General features: G+C 40.9%; 1 protein-coding gene across 1 annotated transcript in view; it reads left to right on the top strand.

Annotated features, from left to right (window-relative positions):
* Positions 1–24,325: 24,325 nt before the first annotated feature.
* LOC106491608 (BEN domain-containing protein 5) overlaps positions 24,326–27,962 on the top strand; it is a 608,958-nt gene continuing 605,321 nt past the window's right edge. Inside the window, exon 1 of the mRNA XM_067301224.1 lies at positions 24,326–24,369. Coding sequence (XP_067157325.1) covers positions 24,327–24,369 — 43 coding nt within the window. The 5' untranslated portion in view covers position 24,326. The remainder of the gene's footprint in view (positions 24,370–27,962) is intronic.

Below are 27,962 nucleotides of genomic sequence, written 5' to 3'. Positions count from 1 at the left end.
ACAAAATTAACAATTTCCATCTCTCCTCCAAATGGCGTTGACATGAAACCCCAATGCCTTACTGAGATAAACATCAACTGTTTCTGCCTAGCAAAACAGCAACTATCTTTTGGAAACTTTTTCTGCAGCTATGTGGATCCCAAACTCTGTTTTTTTCAAATATGCTCTTACATTTAATAGAAATCGACAGGCTAAGTTCTGTTTTGGCATATCGCAACATATTAGCCCAATGTAACCCTTAAACTATCCAGGAAGAACCACCCTATTAACAACCATGTTTGAAAAACCCTTTAAAATTTGGACAAAAAAATACCTCTCTGTGCCATGCATCTTACTACTAATGCTAAACTGGAAAGGTTAGGGAATCTCCATCTCTCCTCATAGGCCATCCCGAGGTTTCTCTACTCCCAAAGCTAGACAGGCATTTTCTCTCTAGTCTACATTTTTCTGTTCAATAGATGGAGTAAAGTAAAAGGCTTATTTCTGTGCAAAGGGTTCTTTCTCTGCATAGCAATAAGCCTCAAACTGTAATTGATTTTTTTTTTTAAATGTCATTTAAATTATTTTGGTATGATTTATCTTTCCTTACCTTTTCCTAAAACATCTCAGAATATTAAGAATAAAATAAATGTAATAATACTCTAACATCTTCAAACATTACCTAATTTAAAAATCTAATTTACTTTTCATCATTTAGGCTTCCTTACTATTTTGTATGTCACTCAGTGTGGATAGTAAAATTAGACTATCAGTTTCATTTTTGCTTTGAATATGTTGCAGGTTCTGCTTCTCAACTGCTAGAACAGTGTTCTTGTTTAAGGTTTCCAATATTGTTCAAGAGATTTTAAATAAAAAAGAGGAACCGCTTTAATTTTTTTAATAAAATTCCTCAACTGCTCTCCCCGGCCCTTTTGAAAACAAAAGGCCAAGTGTTGGCACAAAACTAAACCTCCAATGTACCTGTTAAACAGTATTATGTGGCCTTCTACTAATACAAAAAGACAATAGAAACTGTAAACGGTGCTAAGGGTGCAATTCTGTACAATGACCTTCCAATGAAGTCAGTGGGAGATCTGCTTAAGAACCAATAAACAAATTGAACAAGTAAAGTAATATGAATTATGCTATTCTTGCTTTGGCGGAGTTTAAAACATGATTTATCACCATATGCAGCCCTCCTTTCAAGTCTCCACAGTCAGCAGACAAACAGAACAAGTCTAAACCTCATATTCAACATGTACCACCGCACTTAAAAAGCACTCAAAGAAAGTATTTATAGAAATACATTCTTGCAACATGCATGTTCATAGGTAACATTTATTTCAGTGGTTTCATTTTATATTATATGGAACAACAAGCAAACAGAAGCTTTGTTATATTCAAGTTTTACCCTTTTAATAGTTTGGAATACTTAATATTATCAATCCACTGCAGGAAAAATTGCTATTGGCACAAAATCAGTGCTATTAACTTCCGTAGTAAGTATTATGCAATTAAAAACATACTGTCATGGGTAAAAATTTTAATTAAAAACATACCTTAATTGTGCTAATCACAGTAAACTAGATTGAGACAGAAGTAGTCTTAAAATAGCTTTTTGCCATCATTTATATACATAATGAAATAAAGAGAAAAACAATTTGGACAGTATCATTAAGCTAGTAAATTTAACCTGTTCTTTGTGGCTCTCACGTATTTGATGCAATCAAGCCTCTAAACCTACTCAGCTGTTAATTAAATGTCACTAAATGTAGAAGCGGCATCACACCTTTCCGCCGCCCTCCGTTCGCCTCCCCGTATTCGTTCTACGGCGGCTCTTTCTGTTTGCCAGAGTTCAGCCCCCGGCCCCCAAAAGCAGGGCAAAGACGCGGGGGAAATCCAAGAGCCGTACTGACTTGGAAACATGAGGAACTCCCTCCAAAAATACAGCAATAAATGGGCGCTACCGAACTCGGAACATATCACGGCAGGAACCGAGAGCAAAACGTACAACACCACTGCTCCCTGGCAATCTTTTCCTTAGGAACAGGTTAGGAAATTCCAAACAACAAGTACTACTCCTTTTTTTTTAATTAGTTATTTAAAAACGGAAGCCATCCACCCCACGCGCCGCAGGGCCACGGCGCCCTTGCACCTCACCACCGCGGCGCGAGGGCAGGCAATGACAGCACGCCCAAGTTAAACCCACACCAAACCTCACACGGAGCCACGACTAAAGCGCCGCGCAGGCCCGGACGAGCAACCGAGGCATAAACCACCGCCCCGAGCTCCCGTCCCGCGAGCGCCCAGCGACCGGCTGCGCTTCAAGCCCCTGAGCTCAACGGATTTACTCCGCGGTGCGAGGGCCTGCATGGAGGGGCAGGACGGGTTTCCTCGCAGAGGCAAGAGGCGCCGGCCGCGCAGGCCGCCTCCTCCTCCTGCCGCCGCAACGCGCCTCCCCTCCCGCCCCGCGACCCGCGGGGCCGAGCGGGCCCAAGGCCTCGCCCCGCCGCCGCGGGGAGCCGCCGCCGCTGCCTCGCTGCCCCGCCACCCCCGGGCGCGCTGCGGGGCCGGGGCAGAGCCGGGCGGTCGCGGCCCCAGTCCCCCCCCCGGCCCCGGCAGCGGGGCCTCACCGCGGCTCGGGCGCGCATCTTCCGCGGCCGCGCGGCTCGACGGCAGCACGTGGCGGCGCCCACGGGGTCTCCCGCGCCGGCAGGGCGGGGCGAGGCGGCGCTACGGGGCGGCGCGAGGCGGTACCGCCATCTTGGCAGGGGCAGCGCCTCCGCGGGGGCAGGGCAGTGCGGGCGTATCAGGACGCGCAGAGGAGGGATTTTCCCCCCTTTTTCTAACCGGCGCGTTACGCAATCGGCCGTGTGGCTGGCGGCGGGGGTCGCGGGGTTAGCGGGGCACCTGGGGCTCGGCAGAGGCAGCCACGGCGGCCTGCGGGAGCTGGGAGCGCAGCGGGGCAGGTCCGCTCCCTCCCAGGGCCCTTCCTCGCGTTGGTGCCTCACGGTCGGGAAGTGAAAATAAATAAAATACAGCACGCAGGGTGGGATTTGCTCTGACCTCCTTGTTTTTGTTTTTTTTTCCCCCTTGTTTTTGACCAGGTCTGTGATCCTCTCCGATAAAGATGTACTAAGAAGAATTTGAGTCAGTTAAAAAGCCTCTTTTTCAATCAATGCTCAAGGGAAAGATAAGATGATGTGACACCAATGTATGATCGTGTGCCACAAATAGAACATTGTGGGAAGCTTTCCCTTAAACATAAGCTTTGTCCTATATTTTTTCAAACAGTTTATTTCCTTGCTGGGTAGGTCATTCTTAACATTAGGCTAAATTTAGCTGAAGATACACCAACAGCAAAGACAGAATGTCTCAAAAAGCTGAATTAAGCCCACAGTCTCAACTTCATGGCCTGGCCAGGAGGCTGGATGCAAAACTATTTACATTTTTATTGACTTTTCTCACCTTGATTAAAGGTAATAAAAACCATTTAAAATATTCTGTGTGTAGAAAATTAAAAGTTTATAGTGTGGTTTGCCTGATACACTCTCATACTTCAAGCCGTGTGTACAACTCGCATTAATTTCAAGGGTATTTCTACCACAAAATGAGTAAAGCCTGTAGCCCTAACATCTCAGGCCTTTTGAAGATCTGTACCTGAAACTTCAAAACAGTGGCCTAATCTCTGCTTTCAGTAAGGATGGCAGAATTTGTACTTGTTTATGCACTTTGATTTTCATTTTTTTGTGTATAAATTTAGCTGTGGGTAGAGTATCCTGAGCCAGATTTCTCCCTATATGCTCTACATACAGCATGACAGAAAGAAATACACAATTCTATGTTAGATTGGCAATGAATTACATTCACTACCAAATAGTGGATCAGATCCATCCATTTCAGAAATTAGCAGAAAAGCAATTTGTTTGTTTGGCTTCATCTATCTCTTAGTTTGGTCAAAATCCTCTGTTTTAGAGATACTCTGTTGCATACAGAGAGGACCTGCGATATACTCTGTGCAGACATCCCCTAAGATACATAATTATTCTTAAAAGTGGAGATACAAAGTGTGATTATCAGAAATTCAGAAAAAGATAAATCAAGTTTGTTTTTTCCTTCCCCCTCTGGAAACAAGTTTGGCTTCTTCAGTGCGCTATAATAATTTTATTATATCAAAAATCTTACACCTCTAAAGTGTAGTGATTTCAAAGTGCTTCTCTGAGCCAAAGTTGTGTTGTTGTAGGTGCATTGGATCTTTTCTTTCTGTGCATTTTGACAGCTACAATTATGGAAATCCTTCCTGACTTATAGCCTCTGTAATTTTATTTTGAGGAGGTATTGATATTCTTAAAAATTGAGAAGTCTAGCTCCAAACAGCAGTCAAAAGAGGGCATCAATCCATTAAATGCTAATGTGTCGCACCATTAGACAACAGCTTTTCTAAGATCAGTTCACTCTGAAGTCCTGTATACCTAAAGAAAATGACATCTCCTACACAGCTTTTTTATTTGCAGTGTACTGAGTCTGCACTATTCAAAATTTCAGTTATTTGCCTAGATTTATAAGGTCTCTGAACAAAAGATTAAAAAATTCTAGTTAATACCGCAAAAGCTTGAATCTACCATTTTGCAGTTCCTACTAGATCTGTTTACAGTACAACTATTTCTCCACAAGCACAGCAAAAGGTCTGCGTTGTTGTACAACTAATGATCATTCTATGGCATTTGGTTGATGATACTAGTTTAGATACATATGATATTCCTAACTGCCTTTTAAAAATATACTAGAAAATAGTCACAGAAAAGTCTTCTTGACAAAGGTACAGCCTAATATTGTTATTCCAAAAAGAGAATTCTAGGTAGATCTGTTCAGCTATGAAGAAATGTGAATTGTAATCAGTATATTTCTTACAACTGAATACTGCTAATGAGTGATTTAGATATGTACTATGCAGAGTAAAAGATTTAGTTCATTTTCATGTTACTTCATATCTTAGTTATATGACAAAACCACCAACCAAAACATCTTCTAAAATAAGAAATGAAGTGAGAACTTACGTTTCCCCTTCAGAAAAATGAGTCCTATGTTGTAGGCAATGAAAATGATGTGAAGTCTCAACTCAAAGGGTGTGGGTGCTCATTCTACACATGAATTAGAAAAGCACCTGTGTTGCTTTGTCTATGTGCATCTGTCTACCTGAGCATCTAATTCATATTACTCCTCCCACAATCCGCCCCATTTCTTTGTCTAATCTGAGCAACCAAACAATAGGATCTGTACAAGTTCAGAAACCTGGACTGAATGGAGTGGATGTGATTTGCTAAGGGGAAATAGCTCACCTAGTCCACCGTTGAAATCATAACAGCAAATGTACAATTTTGCTTATGTTACTTTATGATGAAACAGCAAGACTAGATAAAGTCAAATGGTGACTAAGTCTAATAGCTTCACAGTGCAATTAGAGCACAGTGATGAAATTACCTATTCAAAATGTAACATTCTAAATCAATATGTTGTTAATGCATTTAGAATAAATAGCAAATGCAATCTGAAGTAACTATTTATGTATTTTAAGCAGTGAAAAGAAAGTACAAGTGGTTTTTCAAGGTAAATGTAGAAACCTATTACAAACCTTATCTTTGCAACTGTCATATAAAAACTATGAACACATCAAAGGCCTTGAGGACATAGATATGAACCTTAATTCTTTACAGAGTCAGAACTCCCATGAAGCCACTGTCCGAAGATCACAACTCTGAGTATGGTCTGTAATACTAATGGAACTCAGACTTATATGACCAACTTCATTCATTTTCATTTAATTCATGTTACGATTTATTGACTAGTGTTTTTTCTTTTAAAGCAGATATTGAACGTAATGCAACACCGTTTTTTAGAATAGGATTTCTCGTATGTTTGTTATTACAGAGTAAAATATTTGTAAAAAATGTAGCTGAAATATATCTTTCTGCTTCAAGGCAGCAGCTTATTGTTTATAGCTGGCAGGTTAAGAGGTTATACTAATGTCACAAGTACTGAAATTTCTTCCAGGTAAAGAGCTAGACTTAAAGCTTCATAGCAATCTCACATTTTAGTGGAAAATAATTTTCCTCATCTTTTTGTCCATCTCTAACCGTAAGGAGTTTAGTCAATCATAAGACTATTAGTTTTAGTTAATTTTTTTTTATTTTGTACAATATTATGCAAAGACTTAATACGTCCAAGTATCGTATGCTAGCAAATACAGAGGGGATGAAAATGCCAGTGGATCCCATTGAATGATTTAGCCTTAAGGCTTCTGCTAGTTTTGTTCCCTTTCAGAGTAGTACGAGTGGGGAGGAAGAGCTAAACAAAATATTTGTTTTGGAAAGTAGGTGAATTTGTCAGAGCACTGATTTAAACCATGAAGTTTCAGCCCTTAGCAGTCCTTAGCTGATACAGAAAATATTGTTAAGAAGTGAGGCTGGTTAAGAACACTCAACACCAGTCCCTGGAGTAGTGCTTATCAGTAAATTTCTGCTTTTTAAAAAACTATCATTGTACCTTTTCTGAAGTTCTGTACGTATTTTAGTCAGTGACTCCCATTGATTTAATCACAGTCACTCAAATGTGTTTTTACACCATTCAGTGAATATTTCAGTAAAGGCCTAATCTCATTTGGATTTATTACGATTTATCTTGGATTAAGCATTTATCTGCTAAGGATTATGACCTATACTATGAGGTACTGATGAACCATAGGAGTTCAGGAGTTTCTAAGCACATCAGAATGAATTGGCTATGTTCTTTTTTTTTGACACAGGCTTCACATATGATCTTTTTTCAATCAACTTTGTAACATTCATACAGATGCATTGAATAAGTATCTAATTCTCATTTAATACAGGCAGTAACCTGGAAAACTCTTAGCATCCAGTAGGAGCAAAGCTGCATTTAATTAGGAACAGCTTAAAAGATCAGACCTCAGAGCAACATGACTTTGTATTCACTCTGCCTTCAGTAGTCAGTAAAACATTATTCTTGATTTTTTTTATACCACTTTCCTTCCTTTTGAAATGTATTTTGGTGAGTCTTCCACTGCTACTCCAACTTTTGACTTTCCCTGATTTGCACAGACAGAAGTGGAAAAAGAACAATGATAAATAATTGTTTATTTATTACCCTTATGGATTTTTAATGTATTTTCACATTCAAACAAGTTAAAACTGCTTCCCCTATTGATATGTGTGCTACTGCACCTCAGGAAGGGTATTAGATTTCTCATGTGATTAAAAGAAGTTGGTCTTTGGCTTTAATTTGAGTAAAAGCCACCAACATAGACCACAGTTGACCCAAAATGTGCTCCGAGCTATTTTGATGCTTAATAACTTTGTATATTTATCATACTTCAGAAATTCTATTTTATGTCATTTTAATTGCTCAAAAGCTAGAGAATTCCAGTGGCCACTTTAATTCTGCATGCTTGTGAATTTGCATTACAGTTTGGGATTTTACTTCATGATCATATGACATAAACAATGTTTAAATACTTTAAGTCAGTCTTTCATAGGACTGAAAATAAGACCTTGGGCATAAAATTGCATAATTTAACATGTTTACACACTCTTACTAAAGGAATTGGGATGAAAATACATGCTTCATTTCCAGTATACATTTCTACTATTTGCTGAATACTGTCACATTTAGAATGTGCAGTCATGTAACAAATGACTGTACTGTATTATTATTGTTCATTTTGAGGACTGCCTGCAAGGTCTTACTAGCTTACCAGGGAGTTTACGGTATAAATGTAGGCATAAAGAGATGAAACCTAAGGTTGTAAGAGGATGCTGGTTCTAGTACATCTGACTTCAGTGTAATTGAATTTTATATTTACAGATCATTTCAAAATTCACATTTCCTCACAGTGCTGGGATATAGCATGTTTTGTTACCAATTTGCATCACAGTTTCTTATCCAATAAATATTCAAGAACTGTGGACTTATGGACAAAGCAATGTGCATGAAACCATAGCTCACATTTCAGTTATGCAAGGAAAAGGTGCAGCTGATGAAAGATTAGACAAAAGAGAAGTCTGAGAAATGGATAAGCATAAAAGACAATTCATCTACTGTACCTAGAAATATTGATGAATAAGCTATGAAGAGAAATAATGAAAGCTAACATTTTTTCAGTACCTTTTCTGTAAATTTTCAAAGAGAAAACTATCTGGATTCCTAGAAGAGAAAGGTTCTGTGATACAATGAATTTTTTACTTACTTTCATATGGAAGAAATATTGTTAAAAGTTTTCAGGATGTGCATTTCAGGTTAAATTAGCACTTTGTTACTTATGTTGCAATAGTGAGATATCACATACCATTAGCTAATTGTGTCTAGCCTGCAGTAAATCAAAATTAGTATCTTTGTATTCCACAGCTGGAGAATGTGTTGAAGAGTTCACCCTTTACCGCAGCACTATTCTCCAGAAAGTAGTTCTCATCCAAAAAATAAAAATCTAACTAAAAAGATTCTATGTCTTTGAAGTGTAAAAGAATACAAAATGAGCAAGGGAGCCTGGCAGAGCCTGCAAGAAAGCTTAAAACCGTTGCCATGAGAAGTCTGATATCCCTCCTTAATTACAGTTTGGGTTCTGTAGATTTTGCAACTGTGGAACCTGTTTTTTTCTACAGGTACTACAGAATGTTGCCTTTTGCCTTCAGTGAGGTGCTTGGCAAGTTGCTTTCCATTTCCCTGTCTTACTAGGGTGCTTTCTTCTTGCTTCCCGTAACTGGAATACAACGCGTTGCTTCTCACAGTGCTTCTTTGAAGCCAGACTGCTACGTTTCCAGTTGCCAGAAGTAAACTTCAACCAGTGGGGGGATGAGAGTAACCTATGTGTACAGACACACAGGACAAGCTACATGAAGAATTTCTTGGCTACCAAAGTGCTTGTTGCCAGGAGGATTGATTGCTAAGAACACCAATGAACACTCCCCCTGGATATCTGGATAAAAACCCAAAGATGAAGTTATCTGTAGAGAATACTGCATAAAAATCACATCAAATCACAATTATTGTTAAGTTGCAAGTACATTTGCAAGGAAGGAAAAAAAATGGTGATTAAAAATTCTGATAATGGGATACATTAAAGTTGCTATGGAATTCAGGATCAGCATGTACAGGGCATTGATCTTAAAGCTGCTGCTGAGATACAAGGATCAGAAGGTCATGCTAATTTACTTTTTTATGGCATCAGCCCAGAATGGGACATGTAGAGTGACAACTCTAATGATGGAATGGATTGCAAAGTCTAAATTTGCAAAGACTGTATTATGTATACTCAGAATCATAGAATCATTCAGCTGGAAGGGACCTTGGAGGGTCATCTAGTCCAAACTCTTGCTCAAGTCAGGGTCAACACTGAATTCACATCAGGTTGTTTAGGACTTTATCCGGTTAGCTTTTGAAAGCCTCTAAATGGAGATTCCACAGCCCTCTGGGCAACCGGCTTCAATGCTTAAATATCCTTGTATTTAATTATCTTTTCCTTACAACCAGTTGGAACCTCCCCTATTTCAATTTATAATCTTTGCCACTGGTTCTCCTGCAGTGCACCTTGGTAATAAGCCTGGCTCCATCTTTTTGGTAACCTCTTCCCAGGCACTGGCAGGTTGCTTTTTGGTGCCCCCCCAAAGCCATCTCTTCTCCCAGCTAAACAAGCCCTTTTCTCGGTCTCTCCTCATAGAGCAAGTGCTCCAACCCCCTAACCACCTCGGTGGCTGTCTGCTGAACTTGCTAAAGTTTCTCAACATCTTTCTTGTATGGGAAGCCCACAGACTGGACACTCTGTTCCAGGTGAAGTCTAAAGCATTCTGAGTAAAGGGGAATAATTTACTTCCCTGGATCTATTGTCTGTGCTCCTGTTGATACAGCCCAATATGCGGTTAGCCTTCATTGCTGCCAGGGTGCACTGCTGGCTCATGTTTAGCCTATATGGACCGCCTCAGCACCCCCATGTCCTTTTCAGCGCAGTTGCTACCCAGCCAGTCAGTCCCATCCTGCACCATTGCAGCAGGTTAGTCTGTCCCAGATGCAAGACTTTGCATTTGTCCTTGTTGAATTTCATGAGATTCCTGTCAGCCCATTTCTCCAGCCTATCTGGAGCCCCCTAAATGGCAGCCCTTGCTCTTGAGTGTGCTGATGGCATCCTCTAATTTGTTGTGTTCCACAAACCTGATGAATTTGATTTCTATCTTCTCCTCCAAGCTGTTGATAAAGATATTAAATGGGATAGGTCTGAGGGTAGACTCGTAAGGAACACCATTTGTAACCAGCTGTCAGGTAGAGTATGTACCATTAACAACTACCCTTTGAGCCCAACAACCCAGTCAGATTTTCATCTATCTAGCTATCTGCCCATCTACACTATAATGTTCCAACTTGGATACAAGTGTGCTGTGGGAGACCTTGCTAAAGTCAAGGTAGATGACATCTACCACTTTCCCCGTGTCCACAGATCCTGCCATTTCAGCATAGAAAGCAATTGGGCTAGTCAAGCATAGTAAACTGTGGTAAATCCACAGTTGCTACAGCCAGCACAGTTGCTGGCTACTATTTCTAATCATCTTCTTTTCCTTTTTCTCCAGAAATGGCTTCTGAGGACTTGCACCATTATTTTCCCAGAGAACAAAGAGAGGCTGACTGGCCTGTAGTTCTCTGGATTATCCTTCTTGCCCTTCTTTAGCATTATGGGCTTGTGGGATTTAAGTGTGAAATCAGGCTTTCACTTCATGGATAAGAGATTTGACATAGTCCATAGTAATATGCTCCCAATAAACTAGGACTTGACATAGTCCATAATGATATGCTCCCAATAAGCTGGGACTGAAAAATCTATAAACAGTTATTGATCTCCACATGCTACTGGGGAAATTTTCCAAGATCAGTGACAGCCTGGAAATCACTGGCATTTTAAAATTATAGATCACTGCTTCACTTTTTTGGCATTTACAATATTGCATTATGGCAATGAACACTTTAGAGGTATATAGAAAAACAAAATGCTTTTAGCATTTTAGTATTTTTTGTTTGAGCAATAATGAAGATGGAAATTTCCTGATACAATTCAAAATAATGGTTTTGTTTATTAAAGATACATACCCATTAAGATGAAGTTAGGATGAGAAAAATGCTTGTTTGTGTGAAAATAATATCTGCTTTCTCAACAACAGCATCTCCTGAGGTTTCTTTGATTCATACCTGATTACTTTAATGACTAAACCAAGTTTTTACTCCTTGTAAAACTGCAGAATGCACACTGTTATAGAAGAATAAAAGGTATTTTACTCTCCCAGGGCATTGTCAACACAATTCTCAGTTAATTTTTTATTCTGGAATTATTTACAATGAAGATGATTGGTTTCAGGTCATTGTCCTGTGTAGAGATTGTCAAAGCCTCCCTGAGTCAGCCACTTAACTTTCATTATAAGTCAGGAGGGTCTGGGTCCTTAACTACAACAGGACACAGGTACATGACAGGAAAAGGCATGTTTATAAAATATTAGTTAACACATGCTAAAATTGCCTCTCTGCTGGTGAAGACAAAACATTTGGAAATCTCAAGCTTATTTTTTTTGCTGCCTGGGGCATGAAGGACCTCATGTTGTGAACACAGTGATTCCTCCAGCTGATTACGGACCTGCTCTGATGCATTCTGAAGGATGTTACACATGCCTTGGTTGGAAAGATGATGTTTCCTGTGTATATTGACTGAGGATAGACAAGAAGGGGAAATGGTAGAAGTGGTGACCTGGATGATCTTTAGAGAAAAAATAATGTGAATACGAATTGAAGACGAGCTACTTATACTTACAAGTGTAAAACTGAATTAGAAATCACAGAGTTCATAATTTACTGTCAGACTTGTGCATCACAAAAAAACACATTTTAGAAAAGATAACAAAATTGACTAATAAGTTTAGCTGGCTATGTTTTAATGCAAAAAGCATGCCATAGAAAAATTGTTAAATCTGAATGTGAAAAAGAACTAAGTATAGCAAACAGTAGGCTGATTTGAAGTAAGAACTTTGGACACAGACTTAAATTGTTTAACATACAACAGGATTTACTTTACTTCTATGAAAGCATCAATTCATCCACAGTCTCATGACATGAGATACATAAAGGTGTCTTTATTTTGCCTCCTCAGCTTCTTTTAGGGAATGGTTTGTGATCACTTATCTAGAATTAGGAGTACAGAGACTATTTCAAATGTCTCTTAAAATATGTGTTATTGCAAACAACGGATATAAAATGAAATTCACACACATAGCTTTGCTGGTGGCCAAGAGCTGCGTTGCAATATGCCGGAAATCCAAACATCCTCCTACTCCCAGAGCCTTGCTGACAGATCTACAACAACTTCTTTCTCTTGAAAAAGCTACATACAAAATCAGAACAAGAAATAGAGAATTCTGCTTATTCTGAGAAACCAATTTAATTTATAAAATGGAAGGCTAAATATTCCTCATCAATATGAAAACTACATTTCTTTCTGAAAATTTTACAGTTTCAGGCAACACCTAGAGTATCTAAAACCCCCCCCAATACAGTAAGAGAAAATCTTGTCATCCTTTAAAAAGCAACAGCTGTAAACCCTTAGGATTAGTTTCATTGTTTTCTGATATAGCTATTTAGACCTACAAATTGTTGGGCTTCTGCGTAAGTATAGGGGTGTGCATTAATGGAACTTGATACAGAAATAGAACCTTAGTTCAGCAGATCCTCCTTTGTTGAAAAACCAATTAAAAAAACGAACACAAGGGAATAGAAAAACAAGTAACTTTTACAGGAACGTATTTTTTTAAACAGAGCACACTTTGCAAGAAGTGCTCTATTAGATGCTACATGTTTTAATTAGCTGTTTAGAAAATCAGGTTGACAGTGTCCTTTAATTAGTAGACATTGACTTATTCCACATGTATTATGGCATAGTGAATCTTATTAAGATAAATGTTTCTCTCTGAAGATATGAAAAAAAATCCACTATCATTTGTTTGCCTACCAGATTGCCCACCATCAATACGGCTGCTTTTTAAAATGATGAATTTTAGTCACATATTTAATTAGCTAATAGCTGATCTCACTGTAAGGTCTTGATCCTTTCTACATGTATTCTTTCATCCTGAAATAGTCTTTGGTTGTATCTTGTTTTTGAAGTTTTCTTTTGAAATTGTCCTTGCTACTTTGGAACCTAAAATGCAGTAAATCAAATTATTAAAAGTTAAAATTATTGTGGAAGCATTTAAGATTTTGAGTATAGTTCTACTGTTCATTACAAAATATTGCTAAAGGCTACAGATTTAAAAAACATTAAATTTTTTTTAAAGTTAATTTTTCCACTTGGATTGGTGCAGATATTTGGTCAGTGAGAAAATTATGTACAGTTTAAAAGGCTATTAACTAGTTTAGGATTTGTGTACCGCTGCTCAGTATGCAGCCTGCTCACAGAATTCAAGTTGTTTGACGGCCATAGCTGGAGAGTACAGCAAAAGCACTTTAGCCTATAGTGTGTCAGGATAATTATTTAAAAAATTGATGTCTTAATAGCATTCACATTAAAGACAGTAAAGCTTTCATGGACATTATTGGTTTGGAAGAGGAATTTTTGGGAGATATGCCATTATTAGTTGTTCATAATATAGGGCAAACGGTGCTTCTCAATCCCCATGGTTTATATTGGTGCTTAGAGTGACACTCTAGGGAAAATACCTCCTCTCTTAACAGAACAAGAAGTATATGCCTGGCCTTTAAATATCTTCTCCTTTTCCCTATAATTTGCAGAAGCATGTCATTCCCCCAATACCAAGAAGATAAGCAAAGCAGAAAGTTAATAACGCAGAAGCTTCTTTGTTACGGGGAGTGCATTTGAATGGATTCTTAGCAGCAGGTATGGTGCTGCCAAGAAGTAGATCCAGGAAGTAGAGCCAGAGATGCTGCGGAAGTTTGAGACTTTCCTATGAACAGCCCTGTAGCCCTGACTGACTTGGGAGACAACATGCGGGGTTTAGTAAACCCAGGCCACCAGTCCATCGCAAAAGGTCTGAAGAAACTCTACAAGTTGCATTTGTTACTGAATTTGTAGCTACATGGATGGGTGTGCACCTGCCATTTAATTTGCATTAGTCCAACAAAGTACATCTAGAAATGTCCATACTACTTGTAAATGAACTTTATTTAAAGGGAAACTTTGAAATAAAGTAAGATCAATAATATGAGTTCCCTGAAAACCTCTATAGGCCAGATGGTTCAAAATTAGAGAATTTGCTCAGTGAAAGTAAAGGGCACGAGGGTGCCTAGAGCTTCACAGTGATGGACTAATAATGTACAGCAGAATAGGGTTGAATATCCATCAAGCTAGGTTTTGCTGCTTTCAGCTTCCCAGTAAACACTGAACAGTAATCAAGCTTCAATCTCTATAGAAAAGTGGCTGTATTACTTAAATAAAAAGTATTCTCTGACCTCTAGAGCATGTTATTACTAAAAGAAGGGCATAATTGACTTTTTGGATAGACGATTATTTGTTCTTGCTGTTTTTGTCCCATAACAGCATGCATTATAAACCTTATATCCCAGTCATGCAGGCAAAACTCTGTTACCTTAGCCCTGCTGTTTAATTAGCTTTTACAATTGGACATTGTTTATATCCCAATAAATGTTGCCTGAGTAAAGAATTCCCCTTAACCAATTATACCAGATGTTTTTCTGTGAAGGTCCTAATTAAATAGCATCTATTCTTGTGTTTGTTCTAAATCCTGCCTATTGTGTAAATCTCTGTAAGAGTTCAATGCTACACTGGGACATTTTACTGACATTTCTGTCACTTGCTGGTTCACTGGCTGGTTGTGGCTTCTTCCTTTAAAAGTTGTTGCTCACTGTATGGCAGGAAGGTCCTGATGGTTAGGGCGAGCTTGAGACTTGGGAAGCCAAGTCAGTTCCTTGTACAATGGACTTCTCAAACAATGCTAAGTCATGTAGGGTCCCTGTCAGGATGGTATAACTTAGGGTGGCTGATGAGGTTACTACTCTAGCTGTCCAATCCTGCATTTTACAGTGTAGAATTTTAAGGCAAAGGTGAAGTTTACCTGAAAACCCTCCTTTGTGTCACTTTGTGATATAGGGACATTTTGTCGCTACGTCATGGAGTGACAGACTGTGTTACTTTGCAGAGACTGGGTCTGATTCATAAGCAACTCTGCCATCCTTACTAGTTTTGGGACAGTTTCAGGGATGGTCATCATCAGCTGTCCTAAACAGGGCTGTCTCCACTTCTTAATCAGACCCTCAGAGTATTTGAACTTCTGTTCTACTGTATAATGGAATATTATTTTCTGGCACGCAAGATTTTAAGAGATTTTATATTCCAGGTGCTATTTCTAAGAGCTGGTTCCTAAGGACCATCATTTTTAAGGCCTAATTTATGTGTTTTCAGAATATGAAAGGGAAATCAGCTTTCTTTCTTTGATATAGCTGTGTGCATTAGGCAAACTCCATCCTAGGTAAGTTAGTGGGTTCCCAAAAGTAATATTTCAACACCATATAAAAAAGAAGGCAGAAGCTTATTAATGGGCATGCTGTCTCACTGCCAATTCTTATGGGTTAGAGGATTAAAAAAATACAATAGCCCATCTGTGCTTCACCAAATATCTCCATTTAGAAGTTACACACCATTTGTAACTGCACTTTTACTGTGTTCTTCTACCATTCAAACTTCAACAGTCATTTTAATTTCATATTAATGTCCTAATTTTGAAATTATCCTTGATTTCAAGATGTATTAGGTTAAGAATTAAATAATTTCTGCAGCTTCTGATCAGATAAATATACATGGTAGTTTCCTTAAGATCCTAATTTTAGGATTTTTCTTTCTTTGCTAGGGCAACCAACTCTTGCAAGGAGGGGGTAGAAAGTTTGCATGCTGTGAAAGTCCCTGAAGCTCTAGACTGTAGAAGATATCATTAATAGTCACATGGAATTTTTTTCTGTAGACTCTGTACTCAAGGTTGGGGTCAGATAATCGGGTGTGATTATGCCTTACCAAATATCCACTTCTCAACATGGCTGGTTATGACAGGGGAAACAGCTCTGATAATCACAGTGGTCAGGGATACCTATAATTTGACATTACCTAGACAAAATACAGAGAAATTAACACTGGGTGTTTTATGTCTGAAACATACAAAATAGTGATTTTAAAATGATACTACGAATTCTGTCTTGGTGCAACAACGCTCTAATGATACTAAAGCCATATCTCTGCCTCCAGCAAGATGGTCAGGCTGTGATTTACACAAGGGCACTAATGTCTGATCATCTGGCTAGCCATCATCAGGTAGCATGCTGTTCCTAGAGGCACAATGGCCAAACATTCTACAACTGCCTTACAAGAGCTGAGACCCTTGTTCAGAAGTCTGTGAGGACTGGTGTTATCTGGGGAGATGTTGTCCCAGGCAGCAATACTGTCCACAGTGCAGGGTGCTACACCAGCATCTCTGATATCCCTCCAGGTTGAAAGAGGATGCTGTCCTAATGTAGGACAAAAAGGCCTAAAGATACAGCTATCATGCACTTGCCCAAGAGCCCATGCTTCCAAGAAGTGGCTAGTGGTAGTTCACCAATGTAGCCCTGCCTGGATGAACCAAGTCTGAACACATAAATGCAGGTCATGAGTCTTTACAGTTCTGAAAACCACCAGTGAAAGCTGCTGATGGTCTTGGCAACACCCCTGATGCTCACTCTGCAAGGACAAAGTTTGTGCCAAATGGTGTTTTCTTCCTCCTTTTGTATTGGTTTTGATAGTGAATACCCATGAAGCAATATAAACTTTGGAGGTAGACCCTAGAGGAGGAGGATGGCACTGAAGTAAATGTGGCTCTGGTCATGCAATAGTTTTGCACCCAATACTGGTTGTCTGAGATGCAGAAAGTGAAATTGTCCCGTCAGTAGATGTTGATAGCTCTCCTCTACAATCGTCATTCCACAGAGGATGGAGAAAGACAATAGCTGTGGCCACAGCTCTGTCTGCCATCATATGATCACAGCAATCTTCTGGCTTGGGAGCTTTCTCTACCAAAAGTTAAACTCAAAGAATTCAAGTTTTATTCAAATGCCTGTTCTAGCATGGACGAGAAGGACAGCCATGAGTTGTCTGGACTTTTTGTGTTTCAATGGCAGCTGCTGCAGGTTGTATGCTTATGCAGCAGGTTCAGTGGGAGCGCTGGGGCCCTGAAACAGGCTGTGTTGGAGGCTCACTGAATGTGCATATAAAACAGTCAGACAAAACGTGCCCTGGAAGGACTTCTCTTGGTGGTACTGTATCATTTATGAAATAACTGGCAGGCCGAGATTGTTCCTGCAAAAGTGCACTGTGGAAACAACAGGCACAAGTCAGAGGTGAATGAAGACCTCAATGGCTGACACAGTCTCAAGCCATTTAGTGCACTGAATTGAAGGCCACATGTGAACTCATCTACCAAAGACAACCATTGAGATGGACCCTTTGAATTCATTCTTTGGATTCTTTTAAAGGAAAAAAAAAGATCACTCCATCCATGTGGCTTACACTGACATGGATCTATTTCATTCAGATCTGAGCACTCATAGCCCTTGTATATGATAGGAAAAAAAGATACTTTCTTGCCACTTAGCATGTGAAAAAAATCCTAGGGAAGACAAGTGCATATTAGGGTGAGCCAACTGTTTACCCTGATCTGCTAACAAATGTGAAAACTAAAAATGGCCTTTCTGCACTGGGATTTTATCATGTATTAGTTGCCATGTGTTAGCTAACATAAGCTTACTGCAGTCTAAAGTAAATCCTGCAATTTCAGTTTACCTCCTCTCTCCCAGCTGCTAGATGTAGTGATTGTCTCACAGTGATTTACTGCTCCTTTTTCCATGTCACTGGAACCTTGAGAAATGCTAACTAAAAAAAACATAAATTTGTTCAAAAATTATGGCACTTAGCATGGTTCTTAAATCCATTATGAACTGCCTTTTCCCCAAAGAATTAAATTTCAATTGGGGGCCCAGTAATCACTGTTTCAGAACAGCAAACAATTGTTTAGTACAACCCAAATTAGGTCCTGATTTTACCTCTCTCATCTTTTCAAACATTCACTTGCTATATTAAAAGAATTTTACTCAACAAAGTAGATGCTAAAAAGAATTAAAAGATAGGAGAGACTTGTAGAGTTCATAGAATCTTAAAATGTAATGCATAAAATATATCTGCACATATATAAATACAGGACACAAGGTCTGGCAAACGTCCATAAAAATACAGAAAGATTCATGATAAACTAATATTTTGATATTAAATATCTTACAGTAAACATATGAAAAGATCACACAGGCATATATTTTAATTTCTAAACATTGGTGTAGTAATCGCTGACAGCAGGACTGTATCAGGATCACGAAAAGCCTTTGGAAACATCTGAGTAAAAGTTCTGGGGCCATCCACAAGGTAACAGAGCATATTTAGTAGCTACATGATTAGAAACTTTGAAAGCGTTCACTACTGAGGCATTTCAGTGAATTGCAGGTTTCCAGCGCAGAAGAGATCTTTTGGGCCCTTATAGCTGCCTCTGGATGGTACAAAACACTTTTTCTAGCTTAGCATTAAGTTTCAGGTTTGATATTCCTAAACTGTCTTGACCCACATGTTCAAATCCCAGGAGAACTGACTCAGCCCTTCATCTTTCCTAGATAGATAAAGCACAGCTTTACTGTGCATGTGTGTATATCTCTAACAGGAACTTTAAAAATAAAGGTTATTTCCTGAAAATAATTTAAAAAATACCCTTTTTGAAACGGTGTTTACTTGGGTAACATTTCTTTTTCCATTCTGCACCTGGTTGGCTAGCACTGACCTTTCCCTTGGAGGTTTGTCCTTTCCGAGTTAAAAGCAGGACATAGGTGCATACTGGCAATCAAACTCTTGTCAAAGCTCCACATGGCTTAGAGAAATACTAAAAGACTGGAAGAGTGTGCTTCAGAAAGTGATACATATTGGTGATCCCCTGCTTTTACAAGCTCAAAAGTGTTTGTAGAAGAGTAGAAAAGGAAGGTAGTGCTCAGAGTCCTGGAGTCACAAATTGCTCATCTTCCATATTCAGTACGGCTGTAATTTATAGATTGGGTTCCTTCAGGCTGGCAGTTTCTCTGTGTAATTACACAATATTGATGCACATCCCCGAAGGACAATCCTTATTAAGAGCAAATAGTTCAAAATATTCACAAAATGTAAAATTAAAAAATATTTTCAGGAGTGAAATGAGATGGTGCGTTGCCTGCACGGGTACAAATTGATCCAGGTTTTGTGATCATGGTGTCTCAGGTTTCATATCAGTTATCTCAGCATAACTTTTTGATTATTTCTGAAGTCATGCACAGAAAGAGGGTAGACACAGTCTGACCTTTCCAGACTTCCTGCATTTTAATTTTTCCTATGCTTAGAAATAATAGAGAAAAACCCAAGAGATAATATTATTTCTGTATAGAACATCTAAAGATATACTAGGCATGTTCAGAATACATTAAAGATACTGTCCTGACACAAGAAATTTACAGTCTACTTTTAGATATTACATAACTAATGAGAGCAATAAATGCTAGAGGAACAGAAAGAATGGATTGAATTTACAGTAATAAGATTATAGCATTCTTCCAGTATGTATGCATGGTTAAAAATTCACTTCAATTTTCCTACCTCAGTCTAGGCTTTGATTTTTCATTTTGACTCTCTTTTTTTTCTTTATCAGATTAAAATTTCCTGTCTGAAGCCACAAGACCATAACATCCTGGCTAAAAGCTCAGGTCAGCCTGCTTTTTGGACTCCACCTGCTCTACTCTGCTTGCACAGCCAACATTGATGGCCTATTTCTAGTAGAAACATCATCTTCATGGCCTTTTTTTTCCTGACAGTAGTCAAAGCATAGGTACCCATATGACATATACTTGAATGCACGCGCTCCCTTATTCTACACAGGGAAAATGATACAAAAAGAAGTCATAGTATTTCTGCACAATCACACCTGGATTTTTAAATTCCCATTTTGAAGAACATTTACCATACCTTATCTGTGGTACACAAAATTCATGTATTAATATTCTACCTTCTCATCCAGCCTTAATGGTCACTTACAAACAATTTGTGAAAAATCAATAATGCACCTTACTGGCTTTTTTTATAATGTATAAAAAAGAGTTTTCTTTTTTGCCAATTTTTTAAACACTCTGAAAAATATCAGGATTGTAAAATCGGATTTTCATTGATTCTCCTGGAAGATCTTTGGGATCTCGATAGATATGTATTGACAGCAGCCACCTCTATTGAATTCAAAGTATTGAATCTGTAATGCAAATCATTCTATCTTCAACATATTTGAGTTACACTCAACATAAAAAAAAATTTAAAAAATGTGATCAGAAATCTTTTTTCATTTCAGTCTTTCCTCTTGTGGTATTATGCTCACTCGTGTTCTTTAGTTTCTGTACAGTCTTGCAGGCTGCAGACAAAAGATAAACAAATAAGAAATGGAATAGCCAGCGTTTAAAATACAAGCAGGGATAAAAAAGTAAAACATAGTCTTCAAGCCCTTATAGATTATAAACAAATAGGAAGATGGCACAAATCCATATTCAGAAAAATAATTTCTTCCTCAATATTTGTAATGAAGGGAGTTGTCAGTCACATTAATTTTTATGTAAATTTGTCTAAGCTGATGAATCATAACTGAATAATTGCCTAATCTTCCTGGTTTTGGCCAACATTTCCATTTGTTTTTCCATTACCTCAATTTATTTTTATTTGTTCATATAATAGTTTTTAAGAGTCCACTCTGGAACCCATTACTAACACAGTGAAAAGAGGGGGCCGACTTTGAGTGACTTTCAGTCTAAGACATTAAGAAGTGGATGCAAGAGACAGACAGGGATCAGAATAAGACAACACTAGTCACCATGATAGACAGTAATCTTGGCACACAGCTGACTATTCATTATCATTCCTTCAGTAGACATCACAGCATAGGAGATTTTTAGGGAGGGATTTGAAGGAGGAAAATTAGGTGAGTAGGAGTGAGAAGCAGCAGTGAGGGAAAGCATAAAGGCGCTGGTTTGAAAATGTAACAAGTAGAGAGTTATTACTGAATGAAATGTGTAGGGGGAAGACTCTGATTTCTCTATAGGATATTAAAAGATGATAGGGTGGGAATAAGCTGTAAAGAGCCTTAAAAGTGAAGTAGGTTTTGCTTGCTAAGATGTTGAAGGAGGAGGGATACACTGAAAAAAGGAATATGGCAGAGACCATGAGTGTGGAAGATAACCAGTACAGCAGTGTTTTGCAATGGTGCTCTGTTAAGAGCACCCTAACATATTTTCAGGTGCTCTAAAAATGCATAAATAAAAATAAGCTTCTCCTGATTACTGTTTCCCCTCATTCTTCAGTCCCTATTCTGCAATACACCTTCTTGCAGGTATCTGAGTTAACAGAATGGCAGATTGATGCAAAAGGCCTTTGGATTAGTATTTGTGATCACCACAGAAGTGAGTCTCTCGGAGAAATGTGTGAACAAAGAGAAGAAGGTCACCTCAAGAACTGATATGGAAGGTTTCTCCACAGGCACTTAATTCTTAGAAATTTACAGATGAAAAATGCAATATGAGTATTAATAGATGGGAATGAAATATGGATGAAGGGACACTAAAGCTGGAATAGCAAGTAGAACAAAGAGAATGAGGGGACTTGGGGACATGATAAGAAACCAGACTGGAGCTGCAAACTTGGGCAGAACTGTGTAAGACCTAGAAAGAAGGGAAGTTTGTCTAAAGGAATGAAGAAGTGAGTAATACGAGAAATTATTTTAAGGAGGAATGGGACATGGCTATCAGGGAACCGAAGATAGAAGAGTTATAACAGACATGATAAAAGACTGTCTTAACTACTGATACTGATGTGGTTACATTTTTGTAGAGAAAGAGAAAGCAAGACCTGGTAACAGGCTAGACAAGTAAAGAAGAGACGAAGCAATCAGGTAAGGTCCGAGTTTTTTGTGACAGACAGATTGGAGGTGTTGCAATGCACATACAGAGAGACACTCCAGGAGAGAACGTAAAGATGTTTTTGTCTAGGTTAAGCTTGAATTAGTGCTGATGATGTTTCTCAGTGGATATGCAGGAACATTTACTACAAACAATCAGACGCGAGGTCTGGATGGACAGAGGAAAATTATCAGAGCACATGCAGTGTGTTCTGAAGAGAGGCCTCCCAGGATCATCTGCACAGCAACAAACAAGGAAGAACACAGATCCTGGGTCATTTGCTAGCTTGGAGAAACAATATAAGGGAGAAGATACGGATGTACTTACTGTAGTTCACTGTCAGCAGTGAGACAAATCAGCCTTTGCAGCACGCTGTAGTTTGTGGAGGCTAAAGAGGGAAAAGTCTAGACTTTTTTTTTCTCTTTTTTTTCAGAACTTGGATCTAGATGGCTCTTGCTGACTTTAAGTTCAGGTACCATGCAAAGCACAGTATCCATGCATGGGTGTTTCTGCCCAAAGGTAAATGTTCTAATCCCATCACAAAGTGCCCTTGGTACACCAGGTACTTCATCAAGTCATTGGCACAGGAATGTGGCTATGTCTAAAAACTTGTGACTGTGGCTATAGTAAAGTAAGTCACTGAGAGTGAAGAGAAAGAACTAGATTAAAGAAAGAGACCTAAGTATCACAGAAAATGAAAGGAAACAGCTGAGGAACAGGGTCTATGAAAACAGATGCTGTAAAAATAACCAGAGCACTATAAACAGATAGAAGAGCGGACAAGGCCACAAAAGTCAGGGAGAAAGATGAAGGAAAAGTAAATAAATAAATAAGTGTAATCTGGCCTATGTGCATTGCCTGGCATTGCACACACACTTCCAATTCTACAGCTGTAACAGCAGATCCCTGGCACTCAGGCTGGGGTGCATTAAGCCCCATGTCTGTGCAAGCACATGTATGTGCGTGAATCTAGGCCTTGACGCTCGCACTTGTAATACGGAGCTTGTCCCGTGGCTAGCCTCGCTTGTGAAAGCTTGGAGTTTCTCTGCGGAGAGGACGTACCAGGAAGCTCCCCTCTCAGACCTGCGTTAGCAAGACATTGTGCGATAAGACCCAGCCGGCTGGGCCTCTTGGGAAACACAGACGTAATTAGCCCCTCTGCACCAAAGACTTCACTGCTGTATTTGCCACATGGTGGGTGTCACCCAGCGGGCCTGTGTGCGCGCACACACACGCACACACACACACACACACACACACAGTCGAAACGCTCCGGTCCCCGGGAAGCATCATGCATTTGCCATATGGTCAGACTCACCTGCTAGGTCCGGGGGAAGGAGACAGACGGGCAACACTCACACACAATAACGAACCTCCCCACTGGGCTGCCTCAGGAAATAAATAAACAACTAAATAAGTAAATTGCCCTAACTGCCACATGACCGGACTCACCTGCGGAGCCTGGGGACAGGCTGGGGCAGCCACGCAGGGGTCACTGCGCCCGCAGGCCGCCCCCCTCCCCGTAAGGCCCGGGCTCCCCCGCAGCGCAGGAGGGAGGCCCCAGCCCCCTCCCCACCAGCCCCCCGCACAAACGGGCTCCCCCCGTCCCCTCCGCGCGGCGCTGCCAGGCTGTGGGTGCTCCCGGTTTTGGGCAGAGAGGGACACCCCCCCCCCACACACACACACACAGCCCTGTCGCCGCCGCGGGGCCAAGGCCGCCTCCCTGCGGGCGGGGAGCAGGGCCCGGCCCGGGGGATGGGGGGGGGGTGTCACGCACCCGGCGACAGCTGTAACTGCCGCGGCCCCCCGCGGGGAGACCGTTAGGAGCCCGCCCCGCCTCGGGCGAGTAACCGTCGCGGCCGGCGGCGGCGCCGGCAGCTCCCTCCCCTCACGCAGCGCCGCTCCCGCCCCTCGCGCAGCGCCAGGCCCTGCTCCGCACACGCGGCGGGCGGGTTCCCTCCCCTCCCCTCCCCTCCCCTCCGGCAGGGCGCCGGGGCCGGGCCGGGCTGGGCCGGGCCGGGCGCGGACACCGCGCACCGCCGCCCTGGGCTCGGGCTCGGGCTCGGACTCGGGGGGCCCCGGCAGGGCGCTCCGGGGGCGGCCCCGCCCCCTCCCCGCTCCCTCCTCCCTCCCCGCCGGCGCCGCGGCGGCCTGCGCGGGGGGGGGGGGAGGGAGGGGGGAGCTTGGGATCCCCCAGCGGTGACGTGTGTTGCCATGGCGACGCCCAGGCAGCGTCTCGCTCCGTGTGGGGGGGCGGGGGGATGACAACAAACATGGCGGAGAGGAGCCAGGCGGCAGAGACGGGTCAGTGGCAGCCGCAGGGGCCCGGGGGAGGGAAGGCGGGCGGGGGGGGAGACCCCCTCCTCCAGGGGGCGGTGGCGAGGGGCGGCGGGCAGCGGCGAGGTGCGGGGCCGGGCCCTGCTCCGCGCGAGCCGCGGGGAAGCCCCCGGGCGCTGAGGGCGCCCGGGTGGGGAAGGGGCCCGCGGCGAGGCCCCGGCCCTGGGGGACGGGGGTCGTCTTCCAGGGGGGCAAGCGGCCGTGGGGAGCGAGGGGAGAGGGGCGAGAGGGCCCAGGCGCTTCGGGCCTGGCCGAAGGGGAGGGCGGCCCGTGGCGGGGAGGCGGGAGGGAGCGGGAGCCCCCTCGCCCCGCGGCGGCAGCGTGGGGGACCCCTCTGCGTGGGGAGGAAAGCCCGTGGCGGCGTGGTCGCCCTGCGCGGCCTCTGCTACGCACCGGGGCAAGGCAGGGGTGCCCACGAGCAGAGCAAAACCAGGGCGGGCAGCAATCCCCCTCATGCAAGAAACCAGGATCAGCTCCATTTAGAATAAATAAATAAATAAATAAATAAATATATGAAGACACGGAGTTGGAACTGAAACGGCGCCGCAAGGCTGGTGGCTTGAGGGTTGACCTGCAGGTGTTGCCCGGCCTGTGCCTGCACGCGTGAAGAGCCTCGAGGCCGTGCGCTGCACACCTTGTGTTCCCATCACGTGCGGTGTTCTGCGAGGGTCTCCTCAGTGAAGATCCCAAATACTGTCCCCCCCCGTTCACGAGGTATTAACAACGACTCTAACTGTGCACATGAAGACAAGTTTGTGGGTGAAACTAAAGTTCGGTGTTTCTTCACGAATGATAACAAGCTACAGGGGTCTTTCCTATTGTAATAAAACAAAATTGAGCTCTTTTCCACCCCACATGAAAATAAAAGCCCCCCCAACTGATTTATGAAAACTAGGGACACTAACGTCTGGAGGATGAAACTAAGATAATGATGGGCTTTGGGGAGATTTAATATCCTGTAGTACCACACATAAACTATCCGAGTTTCTTGACCCAAAGTTCCTTTTTCTAGCCCGCTGTGTTGGCTGCTGTGCATGTGCTGTCCTTCTCTGCCTCAGAAGTGGCTTCATGTATCATCACGATGCATTATATATAGAACTGATTTTGTATTTTTGGACTGTTTAAGATGAAAAAAGGTGATAAATGTGTAAAATGCTGTTGTGCTCTGGAAAACAATACCACAGGCTATGTCTAAATCGATCGGCCATAAGGCTCTTGGCGTCCCTGTTTTCACGTGTGCTGTGCATGAACCCCTGAACTTACACTGTGGAGCTTATTATACACTAAACTTGTCCATGAGGCAGGTGATTTTTTCATCTATTCTGTGGTGCAACACTGCACTAAACACAGCTAATCAGCTCCGACTGTACCATGAAACGGGAAATGAGCTCCAGTGGCCATTTGACTTTGTCAGCTTTCCTACCTACTTCACACACCTATTCCAATGTCTTTGTCAAAAACTTTCTTCAACATAAAACATTTCTACTCTTTCCGGTTTAGATAAAAACTTAGTTTAAACTTATTTTTATACTGTGTTCCCTGCCATATTATTTAAACCTGTAGTGTTATAGTGTTGGCATTTTATTTTTAACCTTGTCCTGAACTTTTTCACATCTAACTCTTACAGCTAGCACTTCAGTGATTTCCTCATAAATGTGTTGGTTCCTTGAGCTTCTGCTGAAGTCATGTTTTGTTGCATGTTTGTGATACATATCTATTTAAACATTGCAATGCGTGTCTGACCAGTTTGCAACTTTAATTTGTGGGCCCTTCTACTTTGGAGAAACCAAATGAGAAATGAAAAATGCAAAGAGCCAGAAGGATAGGAAAAAGACACAAATGTTTCAGAGATCAGTAGGGCTTGGGTAAACTGAGGGAAGCGAACCTGGAATTTTGGTCCACTTTTAGGAGAGGGTTTGGAAGGTAGACTCTGGAAAAAAGACCCTTTTTCCTAAAATTTGGTTTCTGACACTATTTTACATGCACATAGTGTGATTCAGGAATATTCTTTTTCATGGTGTATTCTGGCTACTTATTTTGTCTTCACGATATGTCAGTCCTGGATCTTTCTTCAGGACATCCAGGAATCTGTCGCTGGAACCCATATGTCACACTAGTTAAATCTTTTATGAATGAATGCAAGGAGAACAAATACATTACAGTGGGGCTGAGCGTTATCAAACCATATAAATTGATTTAGTCAATACGACTATATTATACTTGCTGTTGCATTTTTACAACTTACTGTTTTTATTCCTAAATCAGAATACACAAATAATAACTAAATTTCATGTTCCCATCTTGAAATATTGATTTTTATCTCTAATTTTCAAATGAGAAAACTGAGGTACAGAAGGAGTAAAAGTCACTTATCCAAGCTTCATACCAACACAGAGATTACCATTATGGATCATTCTTTACTGAATAATATTTTTCAACAAATTTAAGTGCCATTCTTCTCCTTGTTTGCATATATACCTCTAAGTTGTTTCCAACCCTTCTAAACTCTTAGGATTTGTACTAGCCTGTTGTACTCAGCATTATTTTCTATTTCATAGTTTAAACCAATCTATGTTTTGAAATGAGATTGAGACTTAGTATGGAAGGTGGATTATCTCAGGTCTGTCTACTGCGACGTTCATATTCTGCTGCTATCTGCCCTGGCCTAGGCAGACATCTGGGCTGATACATTAAATCAGTCTCTATATTCTAATGTTTGGTAAGAGTGCTGCAAAGTCAACTTGCTTTGCCCCGGATTAATGAATTTCCCATTGCAGTTGGCTCCTTAGTCTTGCTGGTTTCTCTAAATTGTTAGGACCAGCTTTCTGTGATATGCAGTAACTTTGGATGCTTCCCTGTTTGGGTTCCCAGACTGAGACCTGCATTTCTCAAACTGGGAATCCAGATTAAAGGCATCTTAATCTTCACAAATGGAGTTTATAGGAGAATGAAAGTGATTAAGATTATTTAGTTACTTTTAGGAGCTGCTTAGCTTGAATTACCGCTGTTCTGCTCAGCTGACCTTGATGTCTGACACTTTTAGAAGATACAGTGAGATGGCTGATTTAGTTAAAGTTTCTTCAAAACCAAATCAACTTTATTTTTCCAATTCTGTAGCAGAAATGACCTTATTAACTTCTCTAAAGAAAATTTAAGAATAGGTCAAAGTGAGTACAGAATTTGCTAATGTTTTGACCCATGAACCACCTTCTGTCAAGATGTGACATTAAGAAATAATTGTGTAATCATTTTATCTTTCTGATAAATAGAAAATAAAAAGTAGATCAAAGAATTTAACTTTTCAGACATGGATCCAGCTGAACTTTCACTAGTTATCCCATTCTCTCCAAATTACAGTTTTCAAGTAACTTGTACTGTTTTCATATCAAGAATATGCTGCTTTCTTTCCCATGGCATTAATTGTTAAATAAAAAGCCCAACTAAGAAAGACAACCAGTTCTGTAGGCGCCAGTTGATTTTTTTTTAAGTATAGGCCTTTTTGATAACTGAAATTTCTCATTCACGTGCTTTTATCGTGAGGAAATATAACATTGGAGAAA

Source organism: Apteryx mantelli, chromosome 8, assembly GCF_036417845.1.
Source record: "Apteryx mantelli isolate bAptMan1 chromosome 8, bAptMan1.hap1, whole genome shotgun sequence".
In the NCBI taxonomy this organism is placed as follows: Eukaryota; Metazoa; Chordata; class Aves; order Apterygiformes; family Apterygidae; genus Apteryx; species Apteryx mantelli.
This window is presented reverse-complemented; position numbering and strand designations above follow the sequence as displayed.